The sequence below is a fragment of the Paecilomyces variotii genome (assembly GCF_004022145.1).
Source record: "Paecilomyces variotii strain CBS 101075 chromosome Unknown C8Q69scaffold_1, whole genome shotgun sequence".
Taxonomy (NCBI): Eukaryota; Fungi; Ascomycota; class Eurotiomycetes; order Eurotiales; family Thermoascaceae; genus Paecilomyces; species Paecilomyces variotii.
Genome location: NW_021167140.1, coordinates 1,609,356 through 1,633,078, shown reverse-complemented (window position 1 = coordinate 1,633,078; position 23,723 = coordinate 1,609,356). Strand labels below are relative to the sequence as shown.

General features: G+C 50.5%; 4 protein-coding genes across 4 annotated transcripts; 1 reads left to right on the top strand and 3 right to left on the bottom strand.

Moving 5' to 3' along the window:
* Nucleotides 1–238: 238 nt before the first annotated feature.
* Nucleotides 239–2,761, top strand: C8Q69DRAFT_502902 (putative sulfate transporter; the record flags this gene model as incomplete). Its single annotated transcript, XM_028632438.1, has 4 exons — nucleotides 239–714; nucleotides 800–1,432; nucleotides 1,491–2,010; nucleotides 2,060–2,761. 4 exons carry the CDS (start codon nucleotides 239–241, stop codon nucleotides 2,759–2,761), a joined length of 2,331 nt encoding a protein of 776 aa, XP_028489016.1.
* Nucleotides 2,762–3,085: 324 nt separating this feature from the next.
* C8Q69DRAFT_450822 (kinetochore complex Sim4 subunit Fta1-domain-containing protein) lies at nucleotides 3,086–4,579 on the bottom strand. The gene is made up of 2 exons (XM_028629464.1): nucleotides 3,244–4,579; nucleotides 3,086–3,185 (listed from the first exon to the last, which is right to left on the bottom strand). The coding sequence occupies exon 1, from the start codon at nucleotides 4,477–4,479 to the stop codon at nucleotides 3,370–3,372; it is 1,110 nt and encodes a 369-aa protein (XP_028489015.1). The 5' UTR covers nucleotides 4,480–4,579; the 3' UTR covers nucleotides 3,086–3,185; nucleotides 3,244–3,369.
* Nucleotides 4,580–7,137: 2,558 nt separating this feature from the next.
* Nucleotides 7,138–8,060, bottom strand: C8Q69DRAFT_440467 (hypothetical protein; the record flags this gene model as incomplete). The annotated part of the gene is made up of 3 exons (XM_028628653.1): nucleotides 7,138–7,222; nucleotides 7,465–7,617; nucleotides 7,735–8,060. 3 exons carry the CDS (start codon nucleotides 8,058–8,060, stop codon nucleotides 7,138–7,140), a joined length of 564 nt encoding a protein of 187 aa, XP_028489014.1.
* Nucleotides 8,061–13,568: 5,508 nt separating this feature from the next.
* C8Q69DRAFT_22626 (sensor histidine kinase/response regulator) lies at nucleotides 13,569–19,753 on the bottom strand. The gene is made up of 3 exons (XM_028626340.1): nucleotides 14,135–19,753; nucleotides 13,965–14,078; nucleotides 13,569–13,906 (listed from the first exon to the last, which is right to left on the bottom strand). Exons 1-3 carry the CDS (start codon nucleotides 19,475–19,477, stop codon nucleotides 13,619–13,621), a joined length of 5,745 nt encoding a protein of 1,914 aa, XP_028489013.1. The 5' UTR covers nucleotides 19,478–19,753; the 3' UTR covers nucleotides 13,569–13,618.
* Between the last annotated feature and the right edge of the window lie 3,970 nt (nucleotides 19,754–23,723).

The following is a 23,723-nucleotide window of genomic DNA, read 5'->3' as shown; positions in this document are numbered from 1 at the left end:
CAAAAATGCGGGATTTCTGCTCTAGATTTCCATTTCTCCGGCATTGTTTACGCGCTTATCTTTTGGCTAACTGATACTGGCTACTGTCCCACGCAGTACAGCTGGTTCGTCTGCACAGACTCGCTCCATCACGATATTCCGCATAGATATCGGACCTGCGCTCATGACGGATGGCGGAAATTATGTTCCTCATCGTCCAAGCCAGTTGAGAGCGTCTTCTACTTACTCTGGCGCAGGGATGCCGAACCCTACACCTAGCAGGTCTCATCAGGCCGATGAGCCTCGATCACTTCGCAACCGTATTTTCGAGATCTTTCGTTCTTCACCACAAGCTGGCCCTTCAACAATATCTTCTGAAGAAGCAGAACCCCACGACCTGCGTCCCGGCGAAGAATCAGCTTCTCAGGCCTCGAATGAGCGGACACGCTTGCTGGAGTCATACACACGTCGGGAGAGTGTCTGCGGCACCAGTCCTTGCAATCATGGGACATTTTCTCCTAGGGCTGTGACAGAGCATGGATATGGAGCTGGTAGCGTAAGTTCTCTTCCAGAGGCTCCAGGAGCCGAAGATCACTCAGAACCGGCTACACCACGGACTGGCTCTAGCGGTGTTCAATTCCCTGTTGGCCGTACAGACTCTGTACTAGATAGCCAAGAAATATCAGCGACGAAGAGACTGGCCTTGGAACATGGCGTGAAATATCGCCCTGTTATGTAAGTGCATCCTTGATGTAGTGATCGTCTGCCGTTAGGATTGTTACGGTCCCGTGCAAGGAGCTGACGGAGAGGGACCTTGTAGGTATCTGTCGTACTATATTCCGTTCCTTAACTGGATCAGACAATATCGCTGGTCCTTTTTTCAAGGCGATCTACTTTCGTCGTTGACTCTTGCATCGATTTACATTCCCATGGCCTTGTCTCTATCGTCCAACCTCGCCCATGCGCCCGCCATAAATGGACTCTACTCTTTTGTGATCAGCCCACTCGTTTATGCCTTTTTTGGGAGTAGTCCGCAATTGGTGGTAGGACCAGAGGCTGCTGGGTCTCTGCTTGTCGGGACCATGGTGAAAACTAGTGTCGATCGAGGTCATTCAAACGAAGATGATCTGGTCGCAAGTGCCCGAGTAGTCGGAGTAGTGACCGGCATGGCGGGCTCCATGATCTTGGTTGCCGGACTAACTCGACTAGGATTCCTGGATAACGTCCTCAGCCGACCGTTCCTGAGAGGTTTCATCACGGCCATCGGATTTGTGATATTTGTGGATCAACTAATCCCTGAAATGGGTCTCGCACAAAGGGCAAAGGAGGTCGGTGGTGTCAGTCATGGAAGCACAGTTGAGAAATTGGCCTTCCTAGTTCGGAATGCGAGTTACTCTCATCGTCTGACCTGCGCTGTGGCCTTTGGTAGTTTTGCAGTCATCATGATTTTCCGGTAAGTCTTGATTTGTCTGGCAGGCTGGCAACTCGTATCTAATGACCGCACACTACAGAGTTGTGAAGAGGCGTCTTGAGAAGCGATATCCACAAGTTACCTATTTCCCCGACCGTCTTTTGGTCGTTGTTCTATGCGCCGTCCTCACCTGGCGGCTAGGCTGGGACAAGAAAGGACTTGAGATCCTAGGCGAAACGAAAAGCGTTGGAAACGGGGTGCTGCAATTTGTATGGCCGTTTCGTCTCAGTCATATGAAGCATATACGCACTGCCACGAGTACCTCATTCATCATTGCCCTTCTAGGTTTTTTTGAGTCCTCCGTGGCTGCCAAAGGGTTGGGTGACGGGGCTGCCGATGGTCTCAAGGGAACTAGCGTTAGTCCAAACCGAGAAATGGTTGCACTAGGCCTCGCAAATGTTGTTGGAGGGTGCTTTATGGCTCTCCCCGCATTTGGCGGATATGGTCGAAGCAAGGTGAATGCTTCCACTGGTGGCCGGACCCCGATGAGCAGCATATTTTTGAGTATCATCACCTTTATCGTCATCCAGTTCTTTCTCTCATATTTATATTACCTCCCGGTATGTATCCGAGGCCCTGATAGACGTGGTCAGTACTGACCATCTACAGAAAGCAGTGTTATGTTCGATGATTTCTGTGGTGGCCTATTCTCTGGTCGAAGAATGCCCCCACGATGTGTTTTTCTTCATTCGCATAAGAGGCTGGTCTGAGCTGACGCTCATGGGGCTCATCTTCTTGGTCACCATATTTTACTCGCTGGAGGTCGGGATTGCTTTGGGGATGGGATTATCCATACTTAGTCTTGTTCGTCACTCAACACAGCCTCGGATCCAAATCTTAGGCAAGGTACAAGGCAAGCCTGACCAGTTCGAAAACGCGGAGCTATATCCAGAAAATGTGGTGTTTATCGAAGGCGTTCTCATCGTCAAGATTCCGGAGCCGCTCACTTTTGCAAATACTGGCGATTTGAAGAACCGTCTCCGCAGACTTGAATATTACGGCACGAGTCGAGCTCATCCTGCCCTTCCACGGATCAGACCACCAGAACATAATAAAAACATCATCTTCGATGTCCACGGCGTGACGAGCATTGATGGATCTGGAACGCAGGTTCTAGCAGAAATAGTCAAGGGATACGTCGATCAGGGAGTGCGGGTATTTTTCTGTCGCCTCCCGACCCCCAAAAGCGATGTTTTTCAAAAGTTTGAAAGGAGCGGTATCGTGGATTACTGCGGAGGGAGCGGTCATTTTGTGCCAAGCGTCGAGGAGGCCTTGAGGTTGGCGGAGATGGAGAACGTATTCGAACCCTGATTATGGGGAAAGCAGCGCGCTTAGTCGTTGATGCAAACTATCTTTTTATGATGTATATGATCTCATGCATGCATGCATAAAATCGGGGTACTACGATGGTTTGGGGTTGGATTTGGTGAATTGGATTGTTTTGAACTGATAGCATAAATTTTCCGAGCCGTGCTATACCGTCATTGTTCTTTAAGGGCAATCATATAATCACCCCAAGTCTCCTGTAAGACATCTAAAGATATCAACCACATCACACCTTATACGGCCGTCCAGACGTACTATATCTGGCAGAGGTTATCGGGAATTCTTAAGCTATGAAATCCACAATCTCAACCAGGTCTTTTCTTTGCCAGCCAGAAAGGAGTGAGAGAGAATCCGTGACAACATACGCAGTCTGCATACTTAATAGAGCTAATTTCAGACTGTTTAATACCATTCATTAGGAAAGCAGCTATAGTGTCCGTACAGAACGCAACAGACCCCATCATACCTTAAGAAACACGCATTATCGAATTCGATATGTAGTAAAAGGGTATTACGCTATACACACATAAACTCCGCATGACCTCGCCATCTAAGCCATGACCTTGAGAAAAAGGTTGTCTGGGCTATTATCCCTAATTCTGCTTCTTATGTTCTGGGATGGCCCTGCGGACTAGAGCGCGCAGAATCTCCTCATTTGCTCGTAACAGCAATCGGTTTTTCATTTCTTCCGGATCGTCATCCTCTGTTCTCGAATCCGGATAACCATGATCGGCCACCAGTTTCATTCTTCCCTCTGCGCCAAGGACGAAGGCGCCGCATGCAACTTTGGTCAATTTCACGTAGTCGCTAGGGCCTTTTTCGGCGGACTGGTCGTCTAGACTGAGTTTCATTGCGAGGTGCTTATCGATATATGCACATAATGAACTCAAGAATGGCCTCTGTTGGCTCGGGCCACTCTTGACTTTCTTTACATTCTTTAGTCCTTCAGCAACGAATGTAGAGACGGTGGCTCGAGGCAGATTCAAGTCGAGAGTCCTCAGATTCGGCGCGACGTGTGATGAGAAAGAGAGCGTCAGCTGCGTCTCTTTCAACACTTCCTCAAGAATGCTGTCAGAGGAAGAGGGTCGAGATCTGCTGCGCGTCGGAGACAATACAGAAATATACGTCTCCAAGGCCGTGCACAGGAAACTCGAGGGAAGTCGTAACACAGTACAGTAAGTATCGAAATTCGTTGCCAGAAATGAAATAAGCGTCTGTCTGAGCGAGTTCGGTAGACGTGTAAGCAGTACTGGTAAGTACGTCGACCCTTTTCGGTCATCATGATAGCCATCCGGACCGGCCAGGAGTGCCGCCTTGTAGACGATATTCTCATATTCCAATATCATCAATATCCCAAAGGCATTTTCAGGCGGGACAGATGGCTGTATGTTTTCCGGATCGTCCAGTAAGGACTCATCTTCTTCTCTGAAATGAGACCAAGTCGGCATGACTCGCCAAGCGCATTGTTGTAATGGTCCTGCTTTTAGAAGCGCGTCATCATAGCCCGCTGCCGCGGCACTGACGCCGACTTGGACGCCACGGAGTACGTCTCCAGTGAGTGTTTCCTTCAGTCGGTCCGCGTAAGTCTGTAGAGCAGTCGCATTATCAAGGAGCGTCGGAAACTCCTTGCCGTGATGTAGCGGCGAAAGCCGATGGACTGACCATGACGTGTTCAGGATCTGTTTTGGACTGAACAGCGCCATTGTGAGATATCTATATCTATAGGAGTCATAAACGAATAGAGATCACATTTTCGTCTCCAAAAGAAAATTATCGAGATATGAACATCTTATGGCGGTTCTATGCTCTTGAATAGCCGCTATCCGCCCAGGACGCGCTTGTCCACAACTCTTTGCAAACAGATCAAACATACCTCAAAAACGACAAGGGCTTAGGGCACAGGGCTAGGGCATTCGCATCGGATTGAAACTGGATGTAAGGGTCTGTAGAGGATGAGACGTACGCTTTATGCTCGTACCATGTACGGAAGTACTTGTCCATGTATGCAGCGAGATTAATTTGGCAGTTCCAGGTATAATTTTAGTTTACTGTGCATAATGCGCCGAGTACTTCAGACCAGTATTTGGAGACGATGACTACCTACCTAGGTATAGAATAGAAGAGACATGTCTACTCTTTCTCTAGGTTACATCCATCAACTTATCTTGCCTGGTTTACAAACCTTGCCAATATAAATTCTTGAGGAATCTCACTTTATTCCAATAGCTAGTAATCTCTTATAGACTCGCGGCCCCCATTGACTAACGATCACAACCCAATCCTCCGTATGACAACAAAGCGCTTTCAATTAGGAATCTCGATGTTCTTCTTTTTTTTTACGCAATTCGAATATTCTGATAACCTCACCGTTATAATGTTTCCGGGTCCGACCTACCGACTTCATGCAGATACTATAGTACAGATACGTAAACTTCTTCATCCAATACCGCAACACCGCAAGGGTTTCTAACGATGTTTATTACCTTTCTTTCTACGTTTCTAATACCGCAAGCTTTCGGAATAAGAGGATTTTCAAACACAAAATAAAAAATAAAGGAATAGCTGGTCCTGCCCTGATCAGCATAACTATAACTAGAATCAAACTAGTTGAGAAATCGCCAAAAGATTGGGAGCAAGAGAGCAGAGTGCTCTAGATAGGCGTATTATAGCTCAATTGAGGTTCAAGAAAGGCATAGAACAGCAACCTATACTATATAAAGCAGCGCAGAAGCGCATAAAACAGATTTTACATTCACAACATAGCCCTAGAGGAAGGCCGGGTAGTATACAGAATAGTTAGTGATTATTGAATGTAATAAGAAGCGGTTTAGCCTACCTGAGACATCAAAGAGAACAAGTCAACGTCTATAAGGGGAGGTCAATACTTTAGGAAACAAGATGGCACAAGTTAGCCCTAATACTGAAGCGGGGTCAAATATCCAGGGACCGGGCCACACGAAGGGCCGGCCTCTCCTGACTAAGAAACTATATATGGCAGTAACAAGTCGGTGGCTCCGTCAATGGAGGTAATAATACAGGAAGGAGACCGTAAAGGACGATTCAAAGCCGAATCATATCTAAAACAGGTAAGTCTATGTAGATTAGCCAGGATAGGTCCTGGGCAGTAGAGGATATCCCCAGTCCCATTGGCTAAATTCAGGAGGGATGTGGGTGATCTAAGGGCCATTTAATCCTACGAGGCCAGTCAGAGGAGCTGCTACAGGTGATTAGGCTTGTTTCCGGTGTGATTGAGGCTTTACGAGACGATACGTACGCCGCACAGGACGAATACCGGCTTGAAGCCCCTCCTGGCGTACAACACCCACAAATCCGCAGTCGTCCGTTTTGTGATGGCCTAGACAACCTCCTGAATCCACGGTTACATGATTCCACGTGGAGAATCTGGGGAAAGGTCTCCGTTCCCTGGCTCATGACCGGGGAAGCATCAATCAAGAGGCGAACAGCTCAGCAGTTCGCTGGAAATGCAAGCTGGGAGCGTCTGCCAGTCAGGACCGAGGAACTCGCGTACGGCCGGTCTATTGCAGCCAGTCGACTCACGGGCCCTTGCATGATGCACAATCTGCCCAGTGGCGCTCTCTGCTGAGCTTTGGCGTCAGGGGAAGTGTGATAGACCGGCAGACGCACAGCGCCAGTCGCAAAAGCGGCAAGGAAATCGCTCTAAAACGTGGGGCGGAGCGGAACATGGCGGTGCAAGGATTCCTCGTCTCAGCAGCGGAGTGAAGGAGCAGGAGACAACAGAGCATTCAAGGGGTGGAATGTAAATCCCGGGCGGCGGAACCAAGGGACATAACGGCACCAGTATTCTTTCTCCCTGGAAATACGTTTTGGCTGTCGAAACCCGGCGAGATAAAGATCGGCGGAATTGTGGCTGTGCTGCCAGATAGGGGGTTCTGGAGTTCTGCTGCTGCCATGTCCAGATGATCTCCCAAGTTGCGACACAACGTCCATGGGCACATGACTTCAGATCAGCCGCAACGTCGAGATGGGCTTCTCAGAAACCTTGCGTTCCCAGCTCTCGCGTCTTGTCGTCATGCGCTGCTCCAGGATTCTAGGCACACTGGCCTACGAGCTGTCGAAATCTAGGCACCGGAGAGAGATTAAAACGTATAGACTTTTTGCAAAGAAATCGGTTAACACAGGTGATATCATCGAAACGGAGAGGAACAAAACCTTCCACCAATACTCGCAGTGAACAAGGAACGGAGAAATCGCCCAAAATCCCAAATATCAGACACAAACCTATCCGAAACAAAGAAAAGATCGCCAATTTAAATCCCTCCAGCAGAAGATCGTTACAGTCGTTCACCGTGGCAGTCCGGGTCGGCCTGATATCAGTGAGATCAGTACTCGTCATCGTACGTATACGTTCTCGTTGCGCGTCGGTATTCATCTGGGTGAGCGCTTTCCGCCTTGCTCTTGAGCGCGCTATAAGGAAAGAATGCATCAGTATCTTCTATTGTGCGCTGGAAATGCCCATCTCTGCGGTTCCTGACGGAGGGGCCAGAAACTGGCCTGTGTGCAGCAACGCCGCCAGATGAATAAGGCCGCCAAGAATAGAATTGACAGCGGAGCGCGGCGGGGACAGATCTCCGCGGAGCGGAGCGGAGATCAAAAGGGGGAAGATTGGACTCATCTCTGCTGACACAGAGGGACAATAGCAAACTCACCTAACACGCTTCTGGGTCCATTCAAGATCACGCTTCGTCTCTTTAGCGGTCTTGATACCCTCTGAGAAGTTGGCGCGGACGCCCTTAAGGCGCCGTTGAGCAAGAGCTTGCAGCTCCAGGAGCTCGCGCTGCTTGGCATTGAGTTGACCGGATCTGTTTGCAAGCTCTCGTCAGATATCTGCAATGAATAACAGATCACACGCCGCTCGAAGAACCCAGGAGAACAGATCGCTCTGGTGACGATGCGTCGAAAAGCTTGGGAGAACTTACGCCTGTGCCTGCTTCGCCAGTCCCTTGTCGAGGGGGGTCGGGTCGAAAGCATTGTTCATGCGGTCGCTCAGCATGTCGACAACATCAACTCCGGAGTAAGAGGTCGTGCTCGACTCATAGTCGCCGCTGAGGCTGCCGGCATAGCTGCTGGGCCCCAAACTATAGCCGGAAGTACGGCTGCCTGCCGTGGTGCTGCTGTCGGAGATCTCTGGCGGCGAGCCGGCCACACGACTGACCGGAAACAAGTTGGCGCTCGCCGGAGCCTTCGATGGCATGTTGATGGGGAGAGCAGCAGTGGGCTGATAGTATTGACGTTGAGTGGCCATTGCGGCGGTATTCCCTGCTGAACCGGGGCGGTGACAACGAACGAAGCAGGAAGCTTGAAAGCTGGAATGAGAAATGGGAATTATGCGTCTGATGACAATCAGTGAAAGCCCGGAAGAGCAAACGAGACGACGAGGTGACAAACAAAACGCAGGGAGATCCCACGGCGAGTCAGTCAACTAATGAAGAGAGACAGAAGAAGTGGTAGGAAGGCGACGGGGGGAGTATGAGTGCTTGTCAGGTCGGACTAGGAGCAGCTGGTATAGTCAGAGGGAGCTAGGGTAGCCAGATGAAGATGCTATGGACGGATCGAGAGTGATAGAAAAGGAAGAAGGAGGAAGAGGAGTGTCCAGAGGAAAGAAGCAGGCTTTTATAGCCGTCGACGGAGGGTCTTCTATCCGACGAGAAGGATCTCCGCCGTGATAGCCCTGGCCATGGCCGGGACGTGGACGAGTCGAGGGCTTTCCTGGCGTCTCAAGTCGCATGTCTCCCACCCCCCTATATCCCAATCCTGACCTCCGAGTCCGCCCCCTCCCCCTTCTCCGGAAGCCAATTCGCCCTCTCTGTGTCCCGACCCCGCTCTGGCTCGAAAAAAGATCAGAGGAAAAGGGCCAGCCATCTGCATTATCGGAGCAATCGTCCCCCACTAGGCCTTTTTTCCGCTCTGCCGTGTGGCCGTGCTCCTGTCAATGGGCTCCGAACCCCTCCACCAGGACGGACTAGGAGACCGGTTGATGCCAGCCATGTTGCCTTCTCGCGGGGCATTCTCACGTCTTTTTCCGTCTGTCGGGGCACCTCGTGGCCGTTCCGGATCTGCCTGTCATCTCCTGAGTCTCCGCATCTGTCCCTCGTGTTGGTATCTCTGTCCGCAGAGGAAGACCGGAGGAGATAGTGGGGAGGAAGGATATAGGACGGCGGACTGGATGCTAAGAACCGGTGGGCGCATTGGAACGTGCGAGAGAGGCATTGCGCGATTACGAGGGTTCTAGAAGCTCTTGGGATCCCATTGGACCTCTAAAGAACTTGCCTGCGTGGGCGTTGACTCTTATTTTACCTGGTGTTGTTTATCTTTTACTTACCTTGAGTATTTGCTTGCTACTCTTGTTCGGGCGAGAGCGGGGAGACAAACCGATAGTCAGATCGCTCGTTTTGGTCGACGTGCCTGTGGTCTCAGCATTCTTTCTCTATTTTTTTATTTTTTTTTTTCCTATTCTTTCAAATGCAGAAGATGATTGGCTGAGGCTGGAACCATGCTCAAATAACATTATGAGCTTCGAGGGTTGGTATGGGCAGCGGAGGGTTGTAGATCGTGGATGTTGGACATCTCTGCATGGCACGAACAACCAGGTTGCTCTTTTTGCCTGTCGAGCTCCCGCACCAGGCTGGCGGCCGGGCAGCAGTTCACGGCGGCACAGTATCTTCACCACAGAACAGGAGTCATATCAGCCCAGACTGCGGAAAAGGCTGCCAATCCGTGCCTAGGTTTGCTGATGAATCAGATGAAGAGAATGCCGGCTATGCTGCCGTTTGCCGCATTTCTCTCTTCTCTCTCATAGCAAGTCGCTCCCGTTTGTGCCAGATTTCAAAAGCAGCAACAGAAAAATGAAAACGCCACGAGCAAGAATCAAGCGGTGACAAGCGCTCTAGACGCGCCGACAAGAAGACCTGGACAGTGTCCTTCAGATGCTTCTCCGGCTAAGCCATCTGCTGGTAAGTCGGGTGGGCTCGGCGGGCTGTCAGACATGCTGGAGCGCAGCTGGAAAACCCCCCCTGCTGATCCAGCCAGTGCATCCTCAGTGCCATTGCGTTCAAATTGGGACGAAACTTCAGCCTGAAGGCCTGGCGACGGTGATCTGATCTGCGCCAGACAGGAGCTAAGAAGAAAGTATCTCGATCTGGCGACCGAATGACAGTATCCGAAGCAATCCATGAAATCCTTCCAACAGGACTACCAGACATAGCCTGCCAACCTGACTGTCTCCAGAAATGGCATATCCGAACAATTGGGATTTACTCCCTATGATTCATACTCTTTACGGGACGACTGCCCAGTCGGTTATCACACCCTACCGTTGACCGAATAAGCTTCTCCCACCGCGATTCTCTTCTCTCGGCTGCAGATTTAGCTCCCTCCAGAAGAGCAACGACATGATGATTACTTTTCAGGAAAGCACTCCAAATCACCTGGGAGATAATAATTTCCGATGACGCAGAGCCGAGAGGAGTGACGCAAACTTTCGAAGAACCTTCCATGCCGGCAGAGCGTTCGTCTCGCATCTCGTCGCGAAGCCCGTGTCCAGTCCAGACCGAGAGGACCCGGCGATTCCCAGCGAACCAAACGACTAATTACCCCGTCCAGCCTGCGATTTGTCTTCTGTTGGTTCGTTCAGTGCAGTTGCACCACTACCTGGCCAGACTGTTACTCGACAGTTATCCCCTCTGCGTTGCTGATTAGGCTGGGTCCCCTCCCTCGCCGATGCAGCCTTATTGCGCACTGTTGGGGATTGTCACCAATCTGGAGAAATATCCACGCCCAATGGATCCTCTGCAGTCCCGGAGCTGAGCAGGTGACAGGATGAAAATATGGAGCGGATCCCCGAAAAGGGCCACATTGAAGCGCATCATCTTTGCAGGAGTTAGTATGATGACCCCGGATCATGATCCTCGAGCTTTTGTCCTCCATCATCACACCAAGGCCAGCAAATGTCCCTCCTTCATGGGGTCCCTTTAGTTCTCATTTGCTCCTGCAGAGATTAAAAAGCCGATGGGGTTGCCAGAATTGTCGCCAACCACCACCAAGCGGATTTTCCGTTTCTTCACCGCCACAAGCAAAATCAAGCATTGACAAGACGCCGTCACAACAGTCTCTCCACTTTTGCACGGTGAGACCGTAGAAGAGACGAGACGAGACTTTTGAATCTTGGAACTCCTTCTTCCCCAGAAAGTGTCTAGCGACGCAACTATTCCAAGATCACTAACTCCAAGAATAATATACCAATAGCCTTATCTGTTGCCCGCACCATACTTACTCTACAAGATATGTGGGACCCTCTGCTACACATAATAATATACCATACGCACGGCTATCGTCGCAGAAGAGATAATAGTTAGTTACCAGGTAGGTCGACGCAGCCGTGAGAAACAGCATCACTTTCATCCTCGTCCAATTCTATCCATTCAAGCTGACTAGCCTCTTGACTATATCATCTCTCATATAAGCTAGGAGGAAGTAACCTCAAGACTCAAATTCCATCACCACATAGATGCTCCAATATACTCGAAAACAAAATACTGTAGTGTATACTACTGGTAATACTAACCAACTAGTACATGGCTCCCAGCACCCTCAATTGGGTTATGGATCGATACTTCCGTACTTTTGCATCCTTATAATGTAGATGAGAAGTTAAAATACCCTTCCTTCCCTCCGATACTTCTATTATCTACACAGTAACTATAACTATCCGTGAGGAAATCACCATCTCAAACCCGAAGCGAGGGGGGGGGGGGGGCGCATCCGGGAAAAAATGACTGCCACTTAACACACATACATACATACATACATACATACATACATACATACAACCCAGGAATGCATTACCTTTCTTTCACTTAATAACTTATATCACACTCACATTGATTGTCTATGTCTCCAATATAGAGAGTATGTAAAACACACCCGCCTGTGTATTACACTATTTTACTTATATGACATATTGACATAGCACGATGAGAAAGTTATCATACATATCATTATCATTATCCATCCTTCCCTCAAACTTACCAAGGGCCAACTAACCAACCCCGGAGATGTCCCAGAAAACTACCTAGTTATACCGTACCGTGTTCTAATCGTTAGTCCAGTTAATGTACTAGTTAAGTAAGTTTCTAAACCCATGGAAAATCTTCCCGGATCGTTCCTCTCGCATGGCTTTTTTAGAATGATATTCCCGAAATGAGATTATTAACTAGTTGCTGGATGTTATTTAGTTAGTCAATAGATTATTATGTAGTAGTCATCACTCACTGAAGTGGGGTTGATATTTTGTTTCTATTTATAACTTGCTTGTTAATTATGTATTAACTATGGTTCCATGGTTCTTTGTGTTTTACATCTCATGTTTGGAGCGTGGCTGTGCGTGAGTCCGAACCCCATTGTTTTGAAATTACGGGGAGGAATTAGTTACTACTCTCTGGATAGAGAGACTACAAGAGAGAAAAGGGTAATAATGTATGGGAACAGTAAGAATGGATGAAATAAATATGTGAAATGACCCTTTCCTCTATGGACTCGACACACCACTGGGTATATAAAACATTTCATTTCGTGCAATTCATTCATGCATCAGGGCCCGAGATCCGAAAGGAGCCGGTGACGATGATGAAGATGATGTAATGTACAGGCCCACAGAATGCGCGGCGTAGGGGGAGAAGGTACGGTGCAAGGAGGGGCGGGAAGAGAGGATGGCAGATAAGAGGAGAGCCTGAAAGTTGAGATGCAAACTGATCCTCAACAATCGAAAAAAAGAACTTGCTGTAGGTAGGCTCCCTGGTCCTCTAGCCGTCTCCCTCAACCGTATTCCCCCTTCCCACTACTTCCATGGCGCTTCGAAACTTCACGCCACTCGCCGTCTGGAGGGCGCTTTTTGTTCGACTATTTCCACAGACAGTCCATGCGTGGGTATGATGATGCATGTCCAGTCCATTCCCATGCCTTCCCAAATACCCACGGCATGAAATGCGCCCTTCATCCCGTAAGGCCCACACCGAAAGAGAAACAGGAAACAAACATGATGATTGGAACCCATAGAACCTTTGCGCGCCATTAACCGAGTGATGAACCCCAATGCTGATTGTAAATCTCAAGCCGAGCCGATATCTTCCTTTGTCAGCCGGCAGGCCTCATGGGGCCCTAGAACAGAGTAACCAAACAACGTGTCGATTTGACACTAAGAGGAGGATCCATGGCCCCTAAAATCCAAACCGATTCGGATATTAAGAATCTGGAAGACAGCAAAAAAAAAAGCACTCAGTACCAGAATGAGTCAGGGTCCGAACATATCAACAAACTAATGTCGATTGAAACGTGGAGGATCACAACTCGTGATTGAAGAGAAAAATGACACACAAAGTATATAAAAGTCAAAGGAGTTGACATAAATAAAGCTGCGGGGTATGAGTGGAATGAGAAATGAAATTCAAAAGAAGCGGCGCCATGCCAAAAAGAAAACAGATCAGTACAAGAAGCACAAGACTCCGGACGCTGATGCAGCAAAATGGTATAACAGAGCTGAAAGCGGATACGACGTGGATTCAAGCGCTCATCAAGAAAACAGCCAGAACCGAAAACCGTTTAGAAAAGGCGCCGTTCCCTTCCAAATCCCCCCTCTTGCCAGTCCAAAGCCCCAGCCCAGCCCAGAAAAAAAAAATTTAGTGCGCCATGAGAAAGCGGCATATTAATCCGCTGCTGCTCAGCCGCAGAAAAAACTGCGTGCGAAGAGAGCACCAGCCGAATCACAGATGAATCAATAACCAGACTGCATGTTCTTTTTTTCCTGTTTCAGGTACTACGTTGGATGTCATGTCGAGTTCGACGACGATCCCGAAGCAAGACCTGAGGCGTTGAGGGATCCAGCAATCCCATCATCATCTTGCCGAGTTCATTATGTTTGATCGGCTTCGTCACATAGTCGTTGAAACCGGCACGTGCGGCATCATCGATCTGATCCGTCATAGCATTCGCAGAGAGCGCCATTATCGGAATCTGGGGGAAGTGGTTCTTTTGTTCCCACGCGCGGATCTCCCGACAAGTGTCGTAACCATTTTTGACGGGCATTTGAATGTCGCACTGATACCAGTGTTAAGAGGGTGTGCATAAGAATTGTTAGAAACAGAGAATTACTCACAATGATCAAGGAGTAGTACCCGGGTTCTTTCGAGAAGACCAGCTCAGTACACTCCTCACCGTTTCCAGCCGTCTCAGAGACAACCTTGATCTTATCGAGATACTTCAACATAACCTACAAATCTTAGTCAGACATGCGTATATGGAGGTTATAGTCTGGATGCAACATACCATGCGATTAGTCTCGTCGTCCTCGACGAGCAAGATTCTGTAGCCCTTGTTTCCAATAACTTCTTTCACAATCTTAGACATAGTCTTGAAGTTATTGTTGATTTCTCTGGCCATATCCTGATTACGATCCTTGCTCAGATCGCGTCTGTTCTCCGGATCGAAGATGCTCGAGAATGCAGATGGCTTAACCGGCTTTGGGACTGTGTACACCTTCCTGTCTGCCGCAATGAGCTCCTCGATCTTTGAGTTGATCTGCCGCTTCTGGTAGAGATCCGACATGATAACGATAGCCGGGACATCGTCCTTTTCGCCCTGCAGTACGTACTGCATGACCTCGAAGACATCCTCTACCGATGGCAGACTAAGGACTAGATGGGTCAGAGAAGGGCAGTCGCCCGCATTTACCAGGTCCTTCCAGTCTTCTACGTCCGGTAGAGTGGTTATCGTGGACGGGATCTCATGGGGAATGACTTGCTCGATATGTTGTCTGGCAGCTTCGCGGGCGTTGTCGAGAGGACAGATTATCATGACCGAGTAGGAAGCCGGGAGAGGCGACCCTGACGAGGAATCCCGAGTCTCATTCTTTAGCAGAGTAGACTCCATCCAGCTACTTGGCGTTGGCCTAATGGTGTCACCACTCGTTGATGCCAGCGACCTTGTCCTCTCACGACCAGAGGATTCTGACGAATCAAGAATGCCTTCTTTGGGAGTACCATCCATCTTGATGGGAGGTTCGAGGGCTTGCAACTCGGGAGTCTGAACGGCGGAAGAGCCTTCTGACTGATGGTTAGTCACGGTAATGCCTGGAGACTTCATTGGAGCCTCATGAGTTGGCGAGAGTTCCTGAAGATCAGTTTTAGAATCGCCTGAATCCTTAGACAGCAGGGGGATTCTCTGCTTAGGACTCGAGTTTGAGACAGCTGTAGGTGCTTCGGAGAGACTGGATGACTGCCGTGTAAGTGGCGGCTCGTCTTGCGTAGGCGGAGGAGGCGCATCCACTTTCACGTAGAAGGAGAATTTGGCTCCCTGTCCTTCCCTACTACTAGGAGTCAACTTGCCCCCATGCATCTCAACCAGTTGTTTAGACAGGAACAAGCCAAGTCCACTGCCAGCATGTTGCTGCGAACCGCTGCCTCCAATTTGGCTGAATCTCTGCATCAGACGCTCAGCATCTGCTGCGCTGAAGCCCTTGCCAGTATCCACAACCTCGAAGTACAGCAGAATCTCACTTGATCTGAGAGGCACGGAAGGGTCTCTGTAGATGGAACACCTCGTGTAGATCTCCCCTGACGACGTGAATTTGACGGCATTACCCATGAGGTTGATGAGAACCTGTCGAATCCTAAATCTATCTCCAATGACCATAGCTGGAACATCGACGTCCATCAGATAGTTAATCTCGAGACCCTTATCGATCGCTCTTGATGCGATGGTGTCGATCACGTCCTCAACGACCGACCGGACATGGAACCATGCGTTAACCAAGCTCATCTTTCCAGCCTCGACACGAGAGACATCGAGGATGTTATCAACCAGCTCCCTCAAGTTCGTGGAGCTGTTCTGGATAGTGTCGAGCATTCGTCTCTGGTCATTGTCCAGCTGGGTATCCAGGATGAATGGGATAGTACCCAGAATTCCATTCAGGGGAGTTCTGATCTCGTGGGACATGTTGCTAAAGAACTTGGTCTTCGACTCCATTTCCTTATTGAGCTGCTGCATCGCTTTGTTCAATTCGCGCTCTAACAGCTTGCGATCGTTGATGTCGGTACACGTCCCATACCAGGAAGCTTCTCTGTTCCCGAAGTTGGTCTCGACTTTCACCAACCGAACGAGGTGCCAGCGGAAATCGCCTCCCTTTGAACGAAGTCGAATTTCCGTCGAGTAGAATACGCGGCCGTTCTCGTCTTTCTGAACCTGGACGACTCCGCGTCTCACCAGCTCATCGAGGGCTGGAGTCACGCCGCGCGCGAAACGATGATTAGTGGACTTGTCCGTATCCACATCTTCGTCTGTGGACGCTGACTCTGAAGTTCCCGCGACCCTCTTCTGGAGATCAGGCTGGTCGAGAGCGATTATACCACATTTCTCCAGGTCATCAGGATGGATATGCTTTGTGAACCCTAGGTTCATAGCATCTTCAATTTTCTGTCCGGTATACAGATGCCATTGCTCATTGGCCGAGATGAGGCCGCGGTGCTCAGCAGCCTCAAAGACAACTTGCGGGATGGAATTCGCTAGAGCCCGGTATTTAGCATCCGTCGCGAATCTCTCTCTCTCCTGAGTAGCCTTCAATTCCGCAATATGTTGCTCATGAATGTCAAGGAAAGAGCCAATCCAGTAGAGCAACTCTCCTGTTCCTGAAAGCAGAGGATTTGCACGGAAAATGAACCAGCGATAGGCGGCTTCATCGTTGAATCGCTTAACCCGGACTCTCTCTGTGAACTGCGAGCCAGTACGCAGGGCCTTCTGCCATTCTTTCGAAATATGCTCCCGTTCACTCGAGTGAATATTCTGCCAAGGATCCCTAACTCGCTGCTCGTGTGGTTGGCTTCTTCGGTAAGCGTCGAATTTCGCATTGGTCCATATAACTTCACCCGACTGGGGCTTGGCAAGAAACAGATGAAGAGGCACCGAGTTGAGCATTAATTGCGCAATAGTGTCTGGGAATGGTCGCTGGATATCGCGCTGTAGTTGTGCCATAAGTGAGTTTGTAGACTGATTGCGCGATGTTGCTGACGGCGCCGCAACACCGGGAGGAGGCCTGACGTCCAACGCATTAGATAACGAAGGAAGACCTGTATCGTGAGGGGCGAGCAATTCGACACCGCCACCGCTCCTCGCTCTAGCTCTTACAGGCGATGTGGGGCTCGATGAGATATTCTGCTTGGATCTAGCGGGTTTCGACCGGGTTTGCGTGGGAGGGGCCCCTTGGGGACTGTTCGTCTGGACGATGTTGAAGTAGCTATCGATTGTCTCATTACTCTGCTTGGGAGCAGAGGAAGAGGTGAAGTTCGACCCATCCGCTGACATGGAATTGTTCAACTCAAAGGCAGGCGTGCCAGAAGTCGACATCGCTGGGCTTATCTTTGTCAAGCCGTCATCTGGAGTTGAGAGACTTGCGCGAGCAGACAGTGAACCTTCATCAGTAAGTGCATAGTTCACGTGCCCGCTGAGACCAGCCACGAGCTCCAACTCGCTGCTTGCATCAGAGAACGTTCCACCAAGACCAAGAAGATGGCCGTAGCGCGGGTTCTCAGGGCCGACAGAGATCTGCCTTTCGAGCTGACTGTACTGTTGCGCCAGGCAGAAAGACGCGGTCAAGTGAGGCATAAGGTACGTGAGAGATTGTCTCAAATTCGCCGGATAGGGGACGATTGGTGACAAAAACGATATGATTGCGACGGGGAATCTCAACGTCATAGGAGATTCCTGTTTCGATGATGTTGTATGGAGAAGAGGAATATGGACCACTGACTTGGATCGCTCCTCCACCCCGATAGCCTCAAGAGGTTCCACTTTGGAATAGTCGTGCTTCGGAGGATTTTGCGCAAAAGCTTCCTCATCGACTGTGTGGGTAGAAAAGAACGGATTCTGCTCAGGATGCAACTTAGGAGCAGGGGAAGGTGCCGGAGACTGGGACCAGGGAGACGGGGGCGCCTGTTCATATTCTTCGTAAAGTTCAGTATGTCGATAGACGTCGTCGGGATACAAGAACGACAGGCTGTTCCCCCGAAGGTGCGCATTCTTCGAGTGAAGAGCGGCATGGGGATTGAGACTCGATCCGGCTCCAGGACGTGGGTGCGTGGATCGTGTTGGTGTCTTGGGGACATCTCTTGGGGGTTCAGCAGCCGGCGTGGTCTGATCTTTATCGTCAGGCGTCTGCGGTATTGACTCTCCCTGACCGCGGGGAGACCCCGCCGGATCGTGGGCATACTCGCGTGTCAGGACTGCTGGTTTTGTACGACCGAACAGCCTGACCACGCCAGTCCGCTTGATGAGCGGGTCGGGCTCGACCTCGAGGGCTCTGGGTATCGGGAAGACGACCAGTGGAGAGTTCTGGGTAATCGGGCTGTCCCTTGGTTGATATGGCTGCGTGCCAGGCACCTCCGCGCCGCCAAGGGACTTATCATCGGTGCCGTTGCCATGCGCAGGCGCACGAGCTAAACTGCTATGTGCCCGAGATGCTGCACGGGGTCGCTCGAAATCGCGGGAAACGGTCGTCTTCCCATCCTTTCCAAATCCTGCAAAAGAATGGCGAGCTGCGAGGGGAGGCCGTTTGGCCGTCGATCCAGAACCCACTGCCTTCATCTTCAAGGGAGACACTGAGTCTTCCTGTTTCTTGATCGATTCCACTTGGGAGAGAGTGGCGCTTGCAGATCGGGGATCGACCGACGGCTCAGGAACCGGGTTACTGTCTTCTTGGTGAACTCCATCCGGGTTGAAGGTCGCTTTCTGGCCCCACGGTATGTTTTCGAGGTCCGTCAAATCACCCGGGACGGCAAGCGTTGCCCGTTCCGCGCCATAATGTGTCTGTAGGATGTCCACGACATTAGTCCACCACGCATCCAAGCCTGGGTCCGAATTCAATTTCAGCGTCACGTCGTAAAGACTGGGACTCGGGTACGAGGGATCCTCCGCCACGGTCGTCGCGCCCGGCGGAAGAAACACGTTGCGCGGCACCGATGTCAACGGGGCAGCGGTTTCTCCCTTCTTCGACCTAGATTTCAGATTGCTACCGGGGAAAACCAGAGTGAACGGTTCCTGTAGATGAGCTTCACGATCATTCATGACTGGGAAAGGGTAGGACGGCGTCGGACATTCCTTGGGCGTCTTGAACGGGGTCGTGGCTCTGACCGTATTACTCGACCCGACGGAGTCCGCATAGGAATTCGACGATTGAGCATCCGACGAGGGCAGTGCGCGAGACGGTGATGTTGGTGATGAACCGCCGCTCTTCCTTTCCGACGACTCGGGCGACGACAGATCACGATTCGGAAACGTGTACGATTTTTGCAGTGACTGTTGATAGACGAGAGTCTCCTCCATCCGTCTCCGTAGCTCTTCCAACGTCCGCGCATCGGTGTCCTGCTTCTTCTTATCCGCAACCCTGTCGGGACCGTCGATCCGGCTGTCAAAGTCCTGCTCGAGCATCGGGGTCGACACATTCATGTCCTGTCGATAAGCGAGGGGGGACCTGACATCCTGGGCTCCGGCCACGGGTCCGTCCAGATTCGAAACAGCAGGGCTCTCCAAGTCCTGTCGAGACGGGCGCCGTAGATGTGTATGAGACGCGGCCACAGGCGAGGGTGCCTTGGCCGGCGATGGAAGCGGAGGAGTCTTCATGCTGGGGAGGTCCCCTAACGCTTCTCCCCTCCACCGCCGGTCGCAGAATTAGTAGTCGTCCGTCAGTGCAAGTACACAGGAGTGGAATCGGCCATGCATCTCTCGGGCGGATCTGCAGCGGGGGAAAAGGGGGGGCGGTACAGCCAGAAGGGAGGGAAAAAAAATAAAAATAAAAAAAGAGTTTCGGGACGAAAAGGCAAGAGGACAGCGTATCGCCTCCAGAACTGGAAATGGGGGGGGGTGTTGGTTGTGAGGGGAGGGGGGTTTGGATGCAGATGGATGGGCGAGGGGTGTGTGATGGCGATGTTCCGCAGGCGATGTTTGGTTTGAGTGAGAGTGAGTGAGGGATCGGCTGCGATGCGCTGGAGCAGGCAGACAGGCAGGCTCTGCGTCGGGATCCAGCGAAAAGCGAGAATTGGCCTTCTCTCCCTGGGGTCCGAACCGATGACGTCGACGAGACTGGGGGAAAAAAAGCGGCTCACAAAATTCCCCCCTGGTGGGCGCCAGCTGAGGCTAAATTTGCGATGGCAACGAACGACTGTGGGTGGAAATTATGGTTGATGAAGGGAAAAAAAGGGGGGGGAGGAGGAGGGATGGGGTTATGGTTATCGAAAATAGTGAGGCTCTGACGTGTGGGAGCGACAAGAGACGAGAGAGCGCGCGGAGGGAGAAAAACACAGTGTGTACAGAGTTCACAGGAGGAGCACTGCTACCCGTTCCAAGGCAGCCTGGCTGGTACTTAGTTGGGAGAGGGGCCACGATGGAAAAAAAAAAAAAAAAAACTGTAAAAAGAAAAAAAAAATGAGAGAAAGAGGGTTAGTGATCCTCGTGGTCGACCAGTGGGCTTTTTTGGCTTTCTATTTTTGCTTTCTTTTCTTTTTGAGTTAAGAGGACGTCCAGTCTACCTAGGTGTTTGGGCGGTGCAAAAAAAGCCCAACCGTGGATGAAGAACGAAGGTTAATAATTATTATAATGATAGATAATAATTATCTATTATAATAAGTGCTCATCACTATGGCCAATGCCTCTCTTTTTGTGCTTTTTTTTTTATTTGCCCTCTTTGCTCTGCTGAATTAATGAACTACCAACTAACGAACTGACTACCACATGCTAACCAAGTGTGTTCCGGAGAGAGGGTGAGTCTTGAGAGGAGAAAAAGCAGAAGAGCGGACCGCACTGCGAATCGAGCGATGGGATGCACAAGGTCTGCAACCCGGTAGATAGTGCTTTTCGCTAGTGTCCCGATGAGAGAGAGAGAGAGCCTCTCTACAAGACTTGTGCAAGTTGACCCCCAGACTATTATTATTTATTAATACTGTCTGCTAACTACAATCAAGGTAGGCAACTACTAACTCGTTCACTCACTCACTCAAGTCTTCCCATCGACTTGACACCTGATGGACAGAGTTAACTACTCGAGTGGCCGTGTTCCTACATTTCTGTTCGCTCTATGTAGCTGTCGAGTAACTACGTACCATAGTAATAATAATAATAAATACCATAGTGTCTGCAGTGGAGTTTTCTCGGGGCTGATTATTCCCTCCCACTCTGGCGAACGCGTGGACAGCAATTCGCAGAGAATCCTTTCCCTAAGCAATCTGGCCGGCATCCCAGACAATCGTTGCCGCCGTCTTCTGGTAGGATGTGCGTTCTTCACCGCGTCCGACGGTGCATCACGCCGGGGCGCTGGGCGCTGCGACGATATAAGCGGCTGCTGGCCCCCCCCAGAGCCCCCTTAGCCCTTGCGCGCAACGGCGCCCGGAACGTCACTAAAGCGCCCCCGATCCAGCGGGTAAGCCCCTGTGCATCGACGTCAATGGCGTCCCCCCGACTCCAGAGTCTCGGTACGGTACGCGGGCCTTGATGCCTCTTTGGTTCCCAACTCGCTCCTAAAAGGGTCTCGTCATAGCATATACCAGTAACCATACTGTCCAAGACTCCAAGTATTAATTATTAAGTCAACTAGACTAACTAACTAGTTAATTATTATTAACCCGGGGGTTAATAACTAGTTAACCACGATCGATCCCGGTGGTCAGCATCTCCCGGAAGATGGGGTTGCTTTTCTCTTCATTATTATTGATTCCATATTTATCCTGGGACCCTAAGGGTCAAGGACTCAAGCTGGTCTTAGTGCACCCCAGTGTCTGTCGACTCTGTCCAGTCACTCCAGCCTTCCCAATTGCTCGAACAACACAATAATCATAATAATGAAAATGTATCCGGTGCGGTCTCAGCGTTCCCCCACGCCGTATTATCCCTCAGCCAATACCAGTGTTTCTTGAACTGCAATCGCTTTCCCCGTGCGCCACCAGCCTCTCTCCTCGGCTACAGGAAGATGAAGCAAGGAAAAAGAAGAAAAAAAAAAAAAAAACCAGCGGAGTGGCCGGGAATCCGTTAGGATCGATTCTCCAGGATGGGCAAAGGGGGTGGGAATCCAAGCGACCCGGTGTCTGCCACAAAACATCGCAGTGCACAGCCGAAAGGAGAGGAGCGGATGCGGGGCAAAGGCGTGCAAGGCTGGACGGACAAAACAAAATTCTGATAGTCCGTATCAAGTGGATGCTCACATGCCTCCTCCTGGATTCTTTCTTTCGTCTTTTCGTGCCGACTTCGACTGTTGGCCCGATCGATCAACGGTCATAGGGCCGCTAGTCTCGGTCCGCCAATAGCGCCATGCCTGAGAACATTCGCTGCGTTCGCACACCGCCTTCTCCAGCCAGCGTAACTTGTGACCAGAGTGTTGAGCGTTGAGCAGTATCGCTCAGAAGAAAACCGAGAGAGAGAGAGAAGCTTGACGCAGTGGCAAGCTAATCGTCGAGAATAATATTGGTAGTAGCCTCACTGACTTCGGGGATGGGTACACATTCAGTACACATTCAGAACGCGTTATTGAAGTGGAGCAGAGAAGCGCTTTTTTTTCGTCCATGATGTCAGCTCGTTCTCCCGGACCGATATCTGGCACGTGGAGAGTCCCCGCTGGGCCTCGCACAAAATAATATATAATTATATATCTTGGGCCAACCGGGGGTTGCACCCAACGGTAACTATGATCATAAGTATGCTCGTAGTAAAACATCCGAATCCAAGCTTATTAGTTGTTATTGTATTATTGATCCATGATTATCCTCATTCATTGAAGATCAGTGTAGGAAGACGCTACCATAGTCCGCACTGTCCACGCTGTTCGCGCATGACTTTCCTTTGCTCCCTTGAGTTTGTCGCGGAACTGATCGGTTTGCAGCTTTCCGGTTTCATCTGTCCACTAACGTTACGGAACACTCGATCAGAAAAGCGTCTAGCATGAGAAACCGCAGATGCTGGATGCTGGGGGGTGCCAGGGGAATATCGTTTCTAGCGTATCTAACATATGGCATATCCGGATTTTCACCCTCGACCCTCATTGTTGACTCGACCCGTCTTCCTGCTTGTACCACAGAGTATAATTATCCGCATGTTGTCGCCACCTAAAATGGACCGACAACTTGGTGCCACTAGAACCGAACAGAACAGCATGGTTACGGGGCCCATCGTTTAGATGTAGACGCAGCCCCGGTTTCCCTACGTCAGGGAACTAACCGGTTGTTCTTCGCACATCGACCTGTTGATCCAATGGGACAGCAACGAATCGAAAGATATCTTCCCTTCTCTCATGTGTGGACAGAGGTGGCAGCAAAAGGTAAGCAGGCAGCAGGAGATGACATGGAGAGCAGCTCAGATGCTAGATATGTTGGTGCCACCGCAGAGCATCCACCTGGGGAAGAACCAGGGCTGCACTAGCGGTCTATCCATGGGTTCAAGAACCAGCCAACGTGGCGACGACGACGGTCTGCCCCCGATGCTTTCATTGTCGACGTAGAAGTAGGCCGGCAGCGGAAAAGGCTTGGCAGGCACAGTGCAGCGAGGCTGGAGACGGCTTTCTCGACGAAGCACCGCAAGTAATAATCAGAATCAATCAATCGTGCGCTCCAGACAGCGTCAAGGCCTATTGGCCCGACGCAAGCAGCTGGGAAATAGGGCTGAGGTCGTTTGCTGTAATGGGCAGCGTACAGGAGATAGCAATAACAATGGGATTGTGGGCGTCTCCATGGATAGGGGAGCCTTTTCTTTAACTTAAGCCTTAAGGTAGCTCTCCATGGGTTCTGTCCAATGATCTCACGTGCGGGAGAGTAGTTCTTGAGAACCACGGGCCACAGACTCTACCTATCGGGGAAAGTGACGCAGGGAACACGACGAGATTCCTTTG